This window comes from Ciona robusta, chromosome 7, assembly GCF_009617815.1.
Source record: "Ciona robusta chromosome 7, ASM961781v2".
NCBI lineage: Eukaryota > Metazoa > Chordata > Ascidiacea > Phlebobranchia > Cionidae > Ciona > Ciona robusta.
Genome location: NC_143241.1, coordinates 3,273,959 through 3,290,406, shown reverse-complemented (window position 1 = coordinate 3,290,406; position 16,448 = coordinate 3,273,959). Strand labels below are relative to the sequence as shown.

General features: G+C 35.9%; 3 protein-coding genes across 5 annotated transcripts in view; 2 read left to right on the top strand and 1 right to left on the bottom strand.

The window, feature by feature from the left end:
* The window catches only part of LOC149733810 (membrane-associated guanylate kinase, WW and PDZ domain-containing protein 1-like), a 23,740-nt gene extending 18,497 nt beyond the window's left edge, over nt 1-5,243 (top strand). The window contains exons 22-27 of one of the 2 annotated variants that reach the window (XM_089882054.1): nt 219-398; nt 878-1,115; nt 1,383-1,521; nt 2,055-2,202; nt 3,002-3,091; nt 3,895-5,243. In XM_089882054.1, coding sequence (XP_089738180.1) covers nt 219-398; nt 878-1,115; nt 1,383-1,521; nt 2,055-2,202; nt 3,002-3,069 — 773 coding nt within the window. In that variant the 3' untranslated portion in view covers nt 3,070-3,091; nt 3,895-5,243. The remainder of the gene's footprint in view (nt 1-218; nt 399-877; nt 1,116-1,382; nt 1,522-2,054; nt 2,203-3,001; nt 3,092-3,894) is intronic. The other variant, XM_089882055.1, reaches the window with a different exon arrangement.
* On the bottom strand, nt 5,183-12,964 carry LOC149733809 (uncharacterized). 2 transcript variants are annotated; one of them, XM_089882057.1, is made up of 5 exons: nt 12,840-12,964; nt 12,599-12,654; nt 10,832-11,027; nt 10,375-10,625; nt 5,183-9,724 (listed from the first exon to the last, which is right to left on the bottom strand). In XM_089882057.1, the coding sequence occupies exons 2-5, from the start codon at nt 12,633-12,635 to the stop codon at nt 6,177-6,179; spliced, it is 4,032 nt and encodes a 1,343-aa protein (XP_089738183.1). In that variant the 5' UTR covers nt 12,636-12,654; nt 12,840-12,964; the 3' UTR covers nt 5,183-6,176. The 2 variants fall into 2 exon arrangements, with proteins under 2 accessions (XP_089738183.1, XP_089738182.1); XM_089882056.1 differs by lacking the exon at nt 12,599-12,654 and having other exon boundaries at nt 12,840-12,959.
* LOC149733808 (monocarboxylate transporter 2-like) lies at nt 5,394-16,448 on the top strand. The gene is made up of 5 exons (XM_089880820.1): nt 5,394-5,560; nt 14,416-14,662; nt 14,841-14,981; nt 15,317-16,087; nt 16,150-16,448. Exons 1-5 carry the CDS (start codon nt 5,525-5,527, stop codon nt 16,290-16,292), a joined length of 1,338 nt encoding a protein of 445 aa, XP_089736946.1. The 5' UTR covers nt 5,394-5,524; the 3' UTR covers nt 16,293-16,448.

Sequence of the window (16,448 nt, the reverse complement as noted above, 5' to 3'; positions counted from 1 at the left end):
AAATTGAAGTTAGATTAGGTTGCACAAACTTTCTTATATATATATTTTTTTTATATCTAGATACATTTTTTAATAAGTAAAAAAAAACTGGCAATAATTTTATTTTTTAACACATCAAGTTTCAGCTGCATTTCATATACTTTTTAAAGTTTAATTTCCAGATTCAGACATAAAAAATATATTTTCCTAGATTTTTGAAACACGCATATATTTTTCAGCTGCTATAAACCTTCCCCATAGTAGGGGTCCTGTCATGAACCCCCGTTCTTCCTCTCGCCCCAGCAGTAGGGGGCCCCCTAACACTCCAGTCAATGAGGGCCAACCATTCGACATTATTATTCACCGACGAGAGCATGAGGGTTTCGGGTTCGTGATTATTTCTTCGGTAAAAACTTCAAGTAAGAAGTGCTGTATGTTTATCATTTTTATAATCGTCTTTTTTTTGTACTCAGAATCAATTGTAACCTATAGGGGTTAGGTCTGTGTTTCTATTAAACTATGCAATAAAACGGAATATGAAGGGGTTGCACTTAGTAACTTAAAAAAACATGTATATATTTTTTATAGTTATAATCCACTATCAATATTAAACACAAAAAAAAAGATCCGGCAAAACTATAAATACAACTTTAGCAGCAAGAAATTTAAGGCTATTATAATGTGAATATTATATAACTAGTACTAGGCTTTACACTTGTTTTTTTTTAAATTAGACAAAATGGTGTTGTTTTTAAATAAAGACATGTCTTAGAAATATGCTTAATAATATTTTATCAGGATGTAGGACTTTTTAAATAACTACCAGTGTTAGAAGTAATAACAAAACTGTATCAAATCATCAGATCTTCATTTTAACACGATTTTTCTCCCAACACAGTCACAGGGTTCCAGGCTCCTCATAAGATTGGTCGTATTATTGACGGTTCCCCAGCAGCACGGTGTGGACACTTGCGCGTCGGCGACCGAATCCTCGCTGTGAACAACGTGGACATCACCCATTTACACCATGGACAAATTGTCAACCTCATCAAGGATTCTGGATTCTCCATAGCTTTGCATGTCCTTCCCATTGAAGCGGACTTGGATAACTCTAACAGGGGCTCACAGAGCGATAGGTATGTGTTTTTTCATTATTTGACATATTTGAATTTTTTCCAGAATATATCTTTTTAAACTAAAACTTGATTATTTTTGTTGATTGGTAATAATTAAACTGGAGTTTAAGAGACTCATTCACTGTTTAACCCATTTTCAATTTTTTTTTGAAAGGAAGTTATGTTTAGTGTGCTTAAATTTTTAGATTTTAACAATACTTTTTTCCTGACTTTTCCTACACATAAAATTAACTAACATGATTTCCTTTTTCAATTTTTATTTTTCAGTGAATGTTTCTACGTTGAGTTACCAAGATCAAACAAAGGTTTTGGGTTTGGTATTCGAGGTGGGAAAGAATATAACTTGCCTTTGTATGTCCTACGTGTTGCTAAAGATGGCCCAGCTGCTGAATCGGGTCAAATAAGGGTATGCTATATTTTGTTTCAGTCAAAACTGATAATTTTCTTTTATTTTAATGACTTTCATAGTAAATGTACAGTTTCTGTACTCTGTTTAGAGCTGATTAGAATGCCTTGTTCATTTTTTCTTTTTTGTCTTTGCTTCATAACTTAACTACATCTCGGTAAGGATTGCAAGTGAAGAGTTTAGTTAACATCTGCCTTTATATTTATATTGTTGTGTTAGTGCATGTGAAAAAAAGTTCAGATTCAAACGTTTAGGAAAATACTCTTTCTAACTAAGGGGTCATGAATTGGTAAAAAAGTTTAAGATTATAAACTCTTGAAGAAAAATAGATCCTAAGAATTAAGTTTTAATGGGGGAGTCCGGAGTGTATAAAAAAGTAACAAGATGTGTAAAAATGCTTATTTGGGTAGCATAAGCACATCGTCATAAAGGAGGGTATGTAAAAAGTTGGAACTAAAATTCATAAAAAATAAAAACTCTATAAACCAAAGTGAATTTAAAAACGAATTCAATAATTTCGAACATTTTTTTAGGTTGGTGATATATTAATGGAAATAAACGGGAAAAGTACGATAGACATTCCTCACTCCCAAGCAATCAACCTTATAAAGCAGGGAGGATCAGTTGTGAAGCTTCTACTTAAACATGGTGATGGAAATGTACCTGAACTTGGAACTCCTGGTAAGTTTTCTGTAATTTTCCGCTCAACCATAGATGTATGTAAGCTGAATTTTAAGCTGTGCCTATTTGTAATTGGGAATGTATGTAAGCTGTACTTAAAATTGTTGTAATATGGTACCTTTTAAAATGTTTGCTTTAAACTTAATGGTAAACAGTTTAAACTATGCCAAATTTTTTCATTTGAAAGCACATTTGATTGATATATTTTATAATTATAAAATACAGTTAGAACATTATTTCTATTCATACCTAATTTTTTTTAATTTAAAAAATGATGATTTTAATTTTCTAACTTTTAATTTTAAAGTGTATTTATTTCAGAGCTCACTAATTTGACTATAGGCCTTATATACTATGTATGAGCAGTTTGCCACTTATGAATAAATGCATACTGCACTATAGTAGCGGACCTGCTTGCTAAGCCAGAGAGCATGCTGTTTTAACAGGCTCAAAATATGGTTTTCTAGTGTTCTACTAAACCTGTAATTTGTCATAAAATGATATTTCCAGGTCAAAATCTTGACCATATTAACGTTTTTACTGCATGACTGTCATGTAATTTATTTCACGCGGTTCATTTTTACAGAAAATTCAATAAAAATACACTTGATTTTGATGACTGCTTTTTCTGAGCTGAAAAAAAATTTAGTTTAATTTCATTTTTTTACAACTCGAAAATGCAGTTATCAAAATCCAGAAAATCTCGTTGACCCCGCTCCATTTGTGTGTTTTACTCCATTTTTCAATAAAAATCGTACCAACATCCCTGCGACGCAAATATGTCCCAATTTCCTCATAGATAACTCTACAGTGAGCGGAACTCGCAGCCGGAGCATGAATAACCTGCTTTACCCAACGAACCCGTGACATTTCTGTGTTGTATGTCCTGGTAATTCATATTTCTCACCTTGCTTGTGCCGTTGCATGCTCACTAACTTACACCGCACTAACCATACTCAAACCAGTTGTAACCGGAACAACCTGGATTTTTTTTAGTGTTGTACTAAAAAAAATACAAAAGAAAAATATTTCAGTGATAACGCACTGAAAAAATTTGTAATAAAATCCTGTAATTTTACATATGTAACTCTAATGATATGATATTATTGGAATAGTAATCCAACTACTGGGCCTAAATCTTAATTCCTCTGGTGTGCCTCACTGTTGGATCTTGCCAATATATAAAATAGAATGCATTTACACCATATGAAAAAAATTCATAAAGATTCACAACAGCTTTCATCACACATTACATAGAACTCAAAATAAAATCTTGCAATTCATTCGTATTCACACAAGAATATGGTTTAATTGTGGCCATAGTTTAATCCCATTCATACAAATAGTAAAATTGTTAGTTGTAGCTATTTCTTTTCAGTAGAATCCATTGCATATAGTGTTATGGGCCAACCTGAGGCTGTTTTCATACAATTTCTTCCACAAATACCACTGCTGTAGAAGCTATGGAATTCACAATATTTTTAATTCATAAAACACTCTGATTTTTAAATTATAGGGCAAAAAAAATAAATTTTAATCAATGTAAACTTAGATGACCATCCCATTTGTTATTTTTTTACAATCTCCATAATGCTTCAACTCAATTCAAACTTTGCATGAGATAATTGCTAACACTAACCAACTTATACACTATGTTGACATTTTTGTTAAAACAACAAAACTGCCTTTCAGGAGCAAACCCTAGTGGCAGCATGCAGTCCCTCTCCTCTAGCGCCCTCTCTGGCTCAGATGCGGCCAACCGAGCAGCCCAACTCATGCACTTTTGCCACCCAGAAAAGGTGGAACGTCCACCACCTTCAAGCCACTCATCTTCAAAAGGCAAACCCCCACCTACATTGCCCAAACCACAAACGCACAACAACTCAGTTCGACAGCTTCGCCGACGTGCAAACTCATCAGGCCAGGTACTTCCACCTGACCCAAACCAACCACAATCAACCCAGCTTCGTAGATCCATGACCCCCAACCCAGCAAAATCACCTCGAGAACCTATACCCATTTCTCCTAATAGTGACGTTGCTGCTCCCACACCACAACCTGAGCTCCAAAAAGCAGCAAACTCCCACCCAGAACAACATTTCTCTAACACAAAGTCTCCAGAACCTGTTGAAACCAACCACGGTCCACCCTCTTCTAACGGCCTCACTTCTCCCACAAATTCCAAGAGCAGTGAAAAGCTGAGCTCCCCGGACAAGTCCACAGACACAGAAACCACATCTCCAACAAGCTCCACACCAACTGAAGAAAACAAGAAAAAGTCAAAAAAATCAACCAAATCCAACAAAAAATCCAGCAAAGTTGGCCTCTGGCTTTCACCCAAGAAAAAACAGAAGTAGGCCAAAAAACATTGCTGCTTACAATTATATCATTTTTGTTACATCAGTATACAGTTCATTCATATGCTTGACAATTCCAAATTTGTGTACATTATTCATACCACAATCAAACTGTTTCTACTCGTGAATTATTCTTTGTTTATGGTGCTGATATCAAAGTGAACCCGGTGCAGATGAAAACGGTACTTTTATGAAATTCAAACTCAGCGTTTTGCACTTTCCAATTTTTTCCATCTTAACATTGTAAGCTTTGTGGAACCACTGAATTTAATTCTTATAGACTGGCTGGTAGCACTTTATAATACACCACTGTTACACACTAGTAACTAGTTTTGATAATTCAATTGGATTCCACTTCTAAAATGTGCAGCTTTTTGCGATACCCACATTGTCCATTTCCCACAAAATTTGCACAAACCTTTAAAGTTTCTAGTCATTTCCAACCATCCAATAAAAATCATTGTTGTCTTTATAATTGCTTACATTGTATGATGCAGTTGGTGCTACCATTTTTTTCTATTTAAGTTTGTAAATAAGTGTAAACCATTTGAGTATTCTAACTCAGTACACATGTCTGCCATTGAGTTCTGCATTTTATGATTCTCTGTATACGAACACGAGTATTATATTATCAACTTTTTTATCTTGTTTTAGCGTCGATATTATTAAACGAATTCAACAATGCTTGATATATAGATTATTGTTGCTAATATAAAACTATGTTGATTATATATACACAAGACTCATTAAATGATAGTTGAATAAGATTGTAAATGAGAATTCATTTTATAAAGTAACATGACTCAGGACAATATCGGTCACCAAATGCTTTTACTTTTAGGTTGTGCCTGCAACACACTACTGGAATAATTTTTAGGCAAAATATAAAAAACTGTAGAAATCTGTATTAATAAATGGTTTACATTTAAGAAGTGTAACATTGCACAAGCAATGTCAAGAATGCCATGGCAAATATGAGACTTGATATATATGATGCACAGGTAAGAATTGTATATTCGATAACATTCGTTTTTTTTGAACTTTACACTTTATTGTATGGATGCTATTAAAATATCTACTAACTATATTTACAGCATTGTATGCATTTTTTAATTATAACATAAATTTTGATTCATCTCTTTAATTACAATAGAAAGAGTAAAACTTAGTCATTATGGTGATAAGAACTGGAAATAGTAAAACAAGGGCAAGTGCATGACTGGTTAACTTACTTAATGCAGGCAGCAAATAATTAATAAGAGCAGATTACTTCGTAAAGAAGTGTTTGTTAATCAACAACAAATAAATGAAATTTAATTTGTCGCTTCAGTCACGATAACAAAAACTGGGAAAGAGAGAAAAGACAGGTAGTAAGAGTAAAATAATCAGTTGTTAAAACACATTTATTGATAAAACATAAAAAGAAATAACGTTTTTGATGAAAGGTGTGAATGTTACACCCTACAGACAATACAAGGTAAAAAATAAACAACATTTAATTAAACAATATTACACCATCTGTACAATGGGGGGTCACTGAAGATATAAGTCTGTTCTTTTACAATTATTACTTCCTTAATCAGGTGGTAAGATTTTTGTATTAAATTTAAAAACTCCTCAGGAAACAGTAAACTGACGCTCTGTAATGACTGCTTTACATTTATGGCAAATTGTTCTTGATAATAAGGTTGTTACTTCATATCGAGATTTGCAAGTTGGGCAGGTGTCTGTTTTCAATTCTTTAACATAGTGAGCTTCTGCTCCATGCACCACATTGAAACCGATAAAAAATTCTACCCTTAGTTTTTGTTCCGTGTATCGTTTGCCAAAAAATCCTGAAAGGTTTGGGGCAAAATATAAAGTCAAGTCACACAAGCTGTCCACCTGAATTCTACCATAGTATGGCTGATCGGATTTAACAATGGTGCCAGTAAAACCCTTTAAAAGCATGTGCTTTCTTTTGTCTTCAAAGAACCGATCTGTACTGTTCCACGAACCAAGTTTAGATTTGTGTACAAGCCTCTTAATTCCCATACTTGAGGTTGAGGATATCCATTCTAGGGCATGGACTGGAAACTGTGACACTAAGTTCGACAGGTCTTCCTGAATAAGTGCTTTCAGTTGATTTGTGTACGTTTTGGCCATCTTTTTTCCTGGCGATGTAAGTGCAAGTAAAAAGTAGAGAGTGCGTAAGTAGTAGGATGAAAGCACATCTTGCTCATTGCGCTCATTCCACATTTTAACTTGTCGTAGTACCTCAGTCAGCTCATATTCTTTTTCAACTAAATTGCAGCGTATTGCATGTAGCCACTCAAGAATATTCGGTGACAGTCTGATACCTCCATCTTTAAGTGACAAACTCATTTCAGAATCAAACGTTTCTTCATGTAGTTGAATTATCTTTACAAGATCTTTTTTGTCCTTTACAAGTTCAATAGAATTAACTGCTCCTTGAACTGCACCATGCTTCAACTTAATTACAGAAATTTGGCATCTGCGGGACAAGGTCGTATTAACTCCTTTCCACTCATTTAGTGCAGCATTTGGACTTTTGTAGAATGTGTTAAAGAGATTTAGGCAAGTTGCAAAATCAGGAAGCTTCATGGCATTTGCCTGTGCATCAACCTCTGCACATTCCACCAAGAGTGTGTCACAAATTGGAAGGCTTCTTGTGAGAAAGTCTGAATGTTTGTCCTGATGCAGATCTTCCTGACCTAAAATGTCTTCCCACCTGCAAATACCAGTTTTATACAAAAACTCCACAACATGTAGGCGTGCTTTCAGTTCACCAATGTATCCATATGTCTTTTTATAACCAAAACTTAATCTTACATTTGCTTCGAAGTGTAAAATTGCTGATTCTGCTGTTGAAAAAATTTCATTCACAAATGTACTTAACCTATGCACTTCATGTGGTTTGTAACCCCCAAGCATTCCAAGCTTATTCTCAAGCTTTCGGACAAACACACACCCCAGCATGTTTTCGAATCTGCTAACAGCTTGATGAAATTTTGATGGAGATGGAGAATTCTTCATTTCCTTATGAACCAACTCAAGTGCGGTTTTTAATTCTGTTTCAGCTTCACCATAGTTCCTACCATAACTTGATCCATAAAACCTTCCAAGGTGTGCACGGAATTCATAATTCTGTGGAAATGAGTCGACCAGCAGTTGAAGAACCTTCAATTTTTTGTCTGATTCAGTCATGTCTTCCAACAGCCTGGAAAATGTTTTTCTTTTTACGAGTACATCTTTATCATCAACAAGCTGGTAATCTCTCTCAAAAAATAGAGCAGTAATGATGTTTTCAATATCCTTATCCAAGTTTGAAACTCTGGCTTTTACAGCTTGTATGAATTCAAGTGCAATTTCATGTATATTTCTTTTGGCTTCTTTACTTAAGCCTACGTGTTGCTGCTTTGATTTTTTCTTGTAATTTCTTGTTGCAAGTTGTTCCAAAATCTCTTTTGCCAAAACAAAGTAGTTAATTTTCCAGGTATTTTCTTTTGTTTCTAAGATAAAAACTTGTGCTTGACTGGGAAGATCATCAATGGTAACCACATCGTTTGGGTTAATGCCAAGGATTTTCGTGAAAAAGTCGGGTGGAATTCCACGTTGTCCATAATAGTGGGCGAGAGAGAGAAATGCAAGAATACTTTTCCATCCTTCCAGTTTTTCTGTTCCTAGTTCCAGTTCTAGACGCCCTTGCACAAAACTTTTCAGGCCATGAAATTCATGCTGGAAGGAAGTTAAGCCAAACTCATACATATAACATGTTCCACCATTTTCAACCTTTCTTGCTAATGTTTGGAGCGGTTTTGTTTGCTGACTAAGGCACACATTCGAAAACACTTTGTAAAGATTTTCCGACTCTACTTTTTTTACTTCATCAGGTAAATGAATCAACACATTCTTTGGTGGTTTTTCATTACACCTCTGAACATGCAGAACAATGATTTTGCTAGAATGTGCATGATCCAACAGTGACCTTAACTCATATTCACTCTTACCATCTATAAGCACCACTACCGGTAATACTGTTATATCTCTTAAAAAATGAATTCTTTCGTATATTGCTGGCACAGGGAAAGTATTTGAGTTAATGTATATGCATGGAATATGTTCATGCAAAGACCACAAGAGTTGCTTAGAAAAGGTTGTTCCTCCAGCACCCGGGGTGTGGTATATGTTAACTATTTGGGATGTGCCTTTCTTGAGTGCCTGATTTAAAATTTTGTTTTTTGCATCATCCAATATAGATCTTGTGGCATCATATTTACCGAGTTGATCCCAGGTTATTTCCCCACCTTTAAGAAAAGCTTCCCCTTTGTCGTCTGGTTTCTTTGTATCAGATTTCTTTTCTTGCAGACTTAACACATCACAGTACACTGACAGCCATTGCATCTTTTCGGTATTAATGGAGACTGTTGGTTCACTTTTATTTGTTTCTTGAAAGCACGGCAATCTGTGTTGTGATTCTACCTGTTCTAATGAAGGGCAAGTTTTTAAAGATTTGCAGACTTCGGAGAAAGACCACATTCGCACAGCTTTTTCAAAGTTGTACTCTACAAGCAAGGACTGTAAGTGCTCATCCGGTTCTTCACTAAGACACAATACCAGTTTCAACCGGTTTCGCATGTCAGCATCATCTGCACGGAAAAACAGAGTGGATAGAAATTTGTGCAAATATTTCTGTTCCTTCAGTGAATGCCATAACACAAGGACTGTTGGAGGTGTGTTACATTCACAGAAGGAAAATATTTCTCCACATAATTTTTTCCAGGGCTTAATATTTTCAGCTTTGCTACACCACTGTACAGGACTATCACTGAAATATGTATCTGGACGATTTGCGTAACCCCTCATAAACGACCAGTTGGTTGATTTTTGATTTAAATCAATGGTGCTGTCTGTATGTTCAGATATTGTCAGATCTCTATGCAGTTTGATTGCTTGCTCTGTACAACTTAATACACCAGACATTCTACTTAATGGGTCAAAGTCAAACACCCGTAACCATGGAAACTTAGACAACTCTTTCATATAGTCTTCTCCATTAGTCACAGGCCCCAAGACAAGAAAATAAGCTCTTTTCTTGTTAAAATGGTCAAGAGTTGAGAGTATATTCATGGAGTCATCATTTCTTAAATCAGGGCTCGTTCTTTCTATAAGAAAAACTAAGTTTAGTTGACCGTAATAAATTAACTAAGCTCTGGCAGGGTTAATGTGACCTCGCTGCTACTATTGTTGTGGGCGTATGCGTCCTTCAACAAGACACTTATTGGTAATTGCTTCAATCCAGTAGTCACTAATGGGTTGTCCAAATTACGAGCCATAAATAAAAAAGATCAAAACAAAAAAAATCACACACAAAGTAACATACATGGTTACTCGTAAGCTTGCACAAGGTGTATGAAACTGTTGAAACAGAACACCGTGTAAAAAAGACTGTCCGGTCACGCAGTATAAAAACATTCATTCATTTAACTAAATGTAGAAACAGCTAGTATCCAAATGAAGTAATAATAAGTTTATTGCAGTATGATATTTTTTTATGTGATCTATTACTATCAGCTAACATTACTGTTTGTAACTGGTGCTGTGGCAAAGTCATTAGTGTGCATAACTCTAGCCGAGAGTCTATGGGTTCGAGGCTTTACATTGCTACCAATGTGTACATGTGTCCGGCAAAGTTACTTACATAGTAACCTATAGGCAGGTAGAGGTGTAGGAAACAGAACATTTGTGCTATAACGTCTGTCATTGCCCTCCCATGCGATTATAAATAAATAACGTTCATTCATTTATACCATACCTCTGTTCTGATTTACTGTAGTTTCAAGGAACTGGAATATTTTTCTAATCAGCCCTTCAATGGTGTCCAATTTTACATCCACCACCTGGACTTGTTTTTGCTTAAAATCTTTGAGGTGTTTTTCTTGCAAATTTTGATTGAGAACAAGGACGTTGGAGCTTTTATTTTGTTTCATAGAAGTAACAACATGTACCATCTTTCCATAGTTCTCATTTTTTGTTTGTTCTGTACTAAATGCAAACAGAAACAACCTGAAAAACAGTTTGATCTTTGTAATGTGCTTCTTGTGAAGTTATCCCAGTCAGGGAAATATACACTGGTTTGTGACCCAATGGTAAAAAGTGTTTGAATTGTTACATTCTTATTGCAGAACCTTAAAAAAACGTCAATTTATTTGGCTCCAGCCCATGTACCCATGAAGATTATTTATTTCCTACAGCAGATTTAGCAGACATACTTGTATGTTCCATGATTTGCAATAGAAGCAAAATTGCTCAATGACAAACGTCCACAAGGTACTGGTGTTGTTTGATCAATCACTGTGTATTCTTTCTTTAGTTCTTGGAGGATCTTCTGTGAAAAGTCGTTTTCAATATTTGTGCTGAAGAATGAAATATCAGCGTCTTCAAGACCAGAAGAGGATATGGTTGATTCTGCGTTTATGAAAAAGCAATTAACATGGTGCGGCGGTGTGTTCATATAAGTCTATGTTGTGTGGTTATCAGTTTGTAACTTTTCCATTGTTTTAAAACTATTGTGTTTGACCAAATCGCGGTAATACATTTATGTTTGTGTTCCCCCTAAAACAATACACCTGCGAGCGACCGACGAAGTTGAAAACTCAACATGACGTGTGTACAATACGAAGCTCTTTAAATCTTATATTGAATTTCACGCGCTAGACAAACATGATGTGTGTGTACTTGTGCTTTTTAAAACGAAATCGCGTGTGTGTATTTGACATAAAGCAATAAGGTAAGCTAATACGATATGCGGCGTTATTTGGTTACTGCTTTTGTTGCTATGGTCTATGTTGTATATTGAATTCCGATGTTGTGTCCGCTTAGACTGAACGCTTATAGACTGTTCGGACTCGTTCAGACTGCTTTATTAAACAGCGAATGTTTGGTCCCTTAAATTATCATTGTTGGCGACTAAAACTCGCACAGTGTAAGTCGATAATACCTCTCACAAACCACGAGAAATTTAACTCCCAATTATAGATAGCACTGAAAAGTGCTTACTAGAATATATGTCATATAATAGAGGTTTCGCGGATAGCTCTTAAGTTAAAACACTTGAACATTCATTTTTATAGCTTACCAAACGTGACGTGGAAGTTTAGTAAAAAAAAATGTTATTATCACTATTGCGTGTCTGCAGGAAATCCCACACGAGACACGAGACATGTAATACGATACTAATACTGAGTAGTTAACTAATAAAAACGACGCAGCAATTGAGATTCTACAGTTTACGCACGCACATACGTGACCTAACAATCGTCAAACAATACACTGCCACATAATACAAATACCTTATACCGCAATCGTGTGTATTTGCCGTGTTAAACTGACTAATAACCCTTCAAGTTATATTAGGAAGAGGTAGGATCGGACGTGTGTTCATTCTCTGTTCTCGTCCCATTTGGTATAGTAGGATGGGGGATATGGGACACATTTTCATTCTATTTTATCCTCTCATTTGGTAGTAAAAAAAGATAATTTAAAGAATTATATAACTACATCCTTACGACTCCAATAGATCATTGTTAATTGCGTAATATACCATCAGGTTGTTTGAATATTATGTGCTAAAGGTGTTCCATCTTACCCCACCCTACTATATAGTAATCAAACAGTATTTACAGAATTGTTTAACCATAACCCCGCAACTTTGTTAACAAAAATTGCTGCCCTTTTTTATTATGTGCATATCTAATTTTTCACAGAACTTAAGCTAATTTTATGAGACAAAATTATGCCTTTCCACCTTTAAAAAGTGTTGTATTCGTTCAACAGCGAATTTGAATACTTAACAACAGTAACCGCCTTTTCCGCGCATTTTGTTAAATAATGAGGAAAATGATAAACAATACTGTAACATTCTGTTTCGTCTATCATCAAATGGGTTACCGTAAAGGGAATTTAAATAAAATGTCCAGTCCTGTACCCCGAGTCCCGTGTTCCCCACCCTATATATAATAGATTACTGCGGTTCATACCTGCTGTAACCAGGGATTTGCCATTCGCTTTGGCCATGTTCCTGTGTTGCACCAGTCTGTAAAACAACCGAATACGATGGTCGTTTTGAATTTGTTTATTTTCGGAGATTAAACAACTTTATTCTAAAGAGTATTTCAACCAGTATGTCGAAGAATACAATTTCTTATTTATCAATGCGCGACTACTAACATTAACGAAAATAATGAACACTTGCGCTAATATGGTCAAAGAATAACTTACCTTAATAATTTCTCTAGTTCCGAAACTTCTACTTTGCAAAATTCACTTTAAATGCAGCTTTCAATCAACAATTTTAAAATCAAAAAAAAATAACTGAACGCTGATTCCACTCTAAAAGTAAAACGAGTTTAAGAACAAGCTTAACAAACGTTTTTTTAATTCAGTGACTTTGTATTAGCTCAAACTAAACTAAACACACGTCTAGCAACGGTACGATGGTTAAATGCCAGTGAATCGATTTGTGTTCAACACGATACTTGTATCGCGTCCCAGGGACAGCACCCGATGACGCTTCGGTGAACAATTACATTGCTTCGGTAATATGCGTGTATAACATTCTCTTCACTGTATGATCTCCCGTGACCAGTGGTAAAATATTAACTTTTAACGATGGCATTAACAACTACGATAACTATAGCCGTTACTGGACAGCCCATTTTATTGTGTCAGGACTTGAAATAATGTCACTGTTTTGGAATAGAAAATACGTCGCAGCTTTATTAAAGTTTAAAAGTACACTTTTGTATACGTTTTCCATGCAAACATTTTGAAATACTACACCCGAAAGCGGGCGATATAATTAGTTTGAAACTGAAAGGTGTATTTCTCTTTAGCAGGATTCCCAAGGTTTAATATCTTTATTGCAAGATTTCAGAACGCGTCAGCGCAATATAGTCTTCGCATATGTAGCTTTATGCAGTGTCATTGCGAACTACAGACAGTTTTCACGATTCCAGTATAGGTTACTTGGTGAATAAACAGTGACAAAACACCAGTGTACTAATTGTCTGGTGACAATACGGGGTACAGTGAGAGCGCTACAGGAAATGTTTTAAATCAGCTGCTGTCTACGCAGGCTATATAAGCTTTATTTAAAACGAGGAAATCGTAGACTTAGTGTTGTTAGTGTGCAGATACATTACCAACAGCACATGTACGTGGAACATAGTATGTGCATATTGTACGTGGTCATTTATTTGTATTGTCGTGACCTTTACCAGTTTATGCAATACCAAAGTATAGGCCATAGCATAGCTTAAAGAAAGTCAAAACGGCTGTCACTTTATAACGTGTAGGCTTGAAAAATGATTTTACCAAATATAATGTAAAGAAGTTGGCGTTATCCAACCAAGCAGCATCCAGTTAAGGCCGCCAGGTGTATTATAAAGCCGCACATGTTGCGGTAGAGGACTACAAGAAAAAGCTATACGTAAAAAGTAGTTTGCTATTAGCGCTCCGTTGGATTTATTCTGTAATTGCGCCAGTTCAGTAAATCGTCTTGGAATTTGTAGTAAAATGCTGATTGCCTCTAATTTTTCGAATTTTTTTTTTCCTCTGATGATTAATTGTTGTACATTTCTGCAGTGTGTTTGTGATTGTGTTAAAAAGATGTTATAGCAAAGAGATTGGTAAAGCAAGTTATATTATGTGAGTTTAGAATTTCAGATGCTTTGTTTTTTTAGTAAACCACAGCCTACAACTGGATTTAACTTGTGGTTCATTGTTACAACATAGTCACATATATTTAGAACTGCATTGGTTCTGTATCCTACTAACCAAGATTGTTTTTACACAGGGATACAAACATAGGTTTTATATTATGGTTAGGTGTACGCTGAAGAATGAGACTAAACTGAAAAAGCCTCCGAATGGAGGTTGGGGTTGGGTGGTGGTATTCGCTTCTTTCTGTGTCGACGCTATAGCCTTCGCTGTGGGCAAAGGACTTGGCATGTTTTTCACTGGAATCAAAGAAGAATTTAACGCCAGCAACAGTGAAGTGTCATTGGTATTGTCTCTCTTCTTTGCCTGTATGGGCTTTGCAGGTTCGTGTATTGAATGGATGTTGTTTGCATATAGGTGTGTTGATACAACGGAAACCCAACCAATTGTTACTTGTGGTCGCTATAGTGAATATGCTTTTTCATACCAGAATTATCATGACTAATACTCAAAAATAATGCAATAGTTATAATGTTTTCAATGCTTATTTTCACAAAACAGGTCTCGTCGTTGGAGTTTTAATTGAGATTTTGGACGTGCGGAAGATCCTTCTTTTGTGCGGGGTGGTTTCATGTGGCGGCCTTACCATGTGTGCATTCAGTCCAAGTATAGGGTTTATGTACATCGGCTCAGTGTTAAGTGGTATGTTTACAATACATTTATTCATATGGTAGGGCGGGGGAAGTTGGAAAACCATTTCATCCTATTTTCTTGTCCCGTTAGGTAGTAAACAAAAACATTCAAAAATTTATAAAACCGCATCCTTACGATTCGCAGAGACCGTGGGTAATTGTTTATAGCACGATCAGAGTATTTGGATATTATGTGCTTAAGGTGTTCCATCCTACCCCACCATACTATATTATGTGCTAACAATATCCATTCTACCATAGTACAACACACACACACATACATATATATATATATATATATATATATATACGTTGATTATACACTTAAACTCGCTTCTTTTGTAGGTCTTGCTTGCGGCAGTGCATTTATTGCCTCGTCTTCCCACACTGTTATCTACTTCAGTACTTTGATGCCTTTAGCAAATGGTATTGTTCTTACCGGTTCGCCAATCGGAGCGACTTTCGTTCCTTACTTCAACAAGTTCTTGTTGTCAGAATACGGGTGGCGTGGGGGGTTGCTTATTCTTGCTGGCATAAGTTTGAATTTTAGCTCGTTCGGTGCTCTAGTGCGCCCCATAGCGATTGCAAAAGTAGAGACAGCAGTGAAAGAAGCGCATGAGCGAGTCTCCAATGGAAGCAGAGTTTTTGCGGCTTTAAAAAAGTATTGGTTGGCACTGTTGTTCTTGTTTTTTAACGTTTTGTTCGCACTTGCTGCATTTGTACCAAACGTCTACATCGTGCCGTTTGCCGAATCGAAAAACTATTCGGAATCAGACTGCGCGCTCTTTCTGTCGCTGATTTCGGTCGGAGACATTTTTTGCCGACCTCTTGCTGGGGCGATACTTACCAAAAGCGACTTGTGCAAGAAGCACATTCTATCTCTTGTAGCATTTCTAATGATTTTATTTTCGGCGGCTCAGCTTTTATTGGTCCACTGTTCAAGTTTCTTCTGTTTGGTGCTTTATACTTCACTGTACGGTTGCTTATACGGGTCTGCATGTACTGCCACTATGATTGCCATGCCGCTGCTGGTAGGCAAACAAAACCTGGAGAGATATTACGGTGCTTTCTTTACAGTTGGTGGTGTTTCTACTTTGATCGGCGTTCCATTTGCTGGTAAGTATCGACTAACCTTTCGGTAAAACCTTATCCATTTTACCTAACTCTTGTTTTATCAGGTTCTCTGGTGGACGCACACGGACGTTTTGAAGATGTTTTCTTATACGCTTTTGTGTGCACTTTCGCTGGTGGCATTTACGTTCTTATATTAAGCTTTTTAAAATGCTGTAAATCGGACCAAGAAACTGTAGTTGTTTCATAGTAACATCAACGAATGTTTTTTTTTATGTCAAATATTGCGCACACTTTGGCTGCAGGTATTTTTGTGATGTAATACACAGTGAAGTTCATGACACAATTAACGTACTTAGTTATAATCGGTAATTTGTTCATATTAATACAATTACTTAAGAGTTAA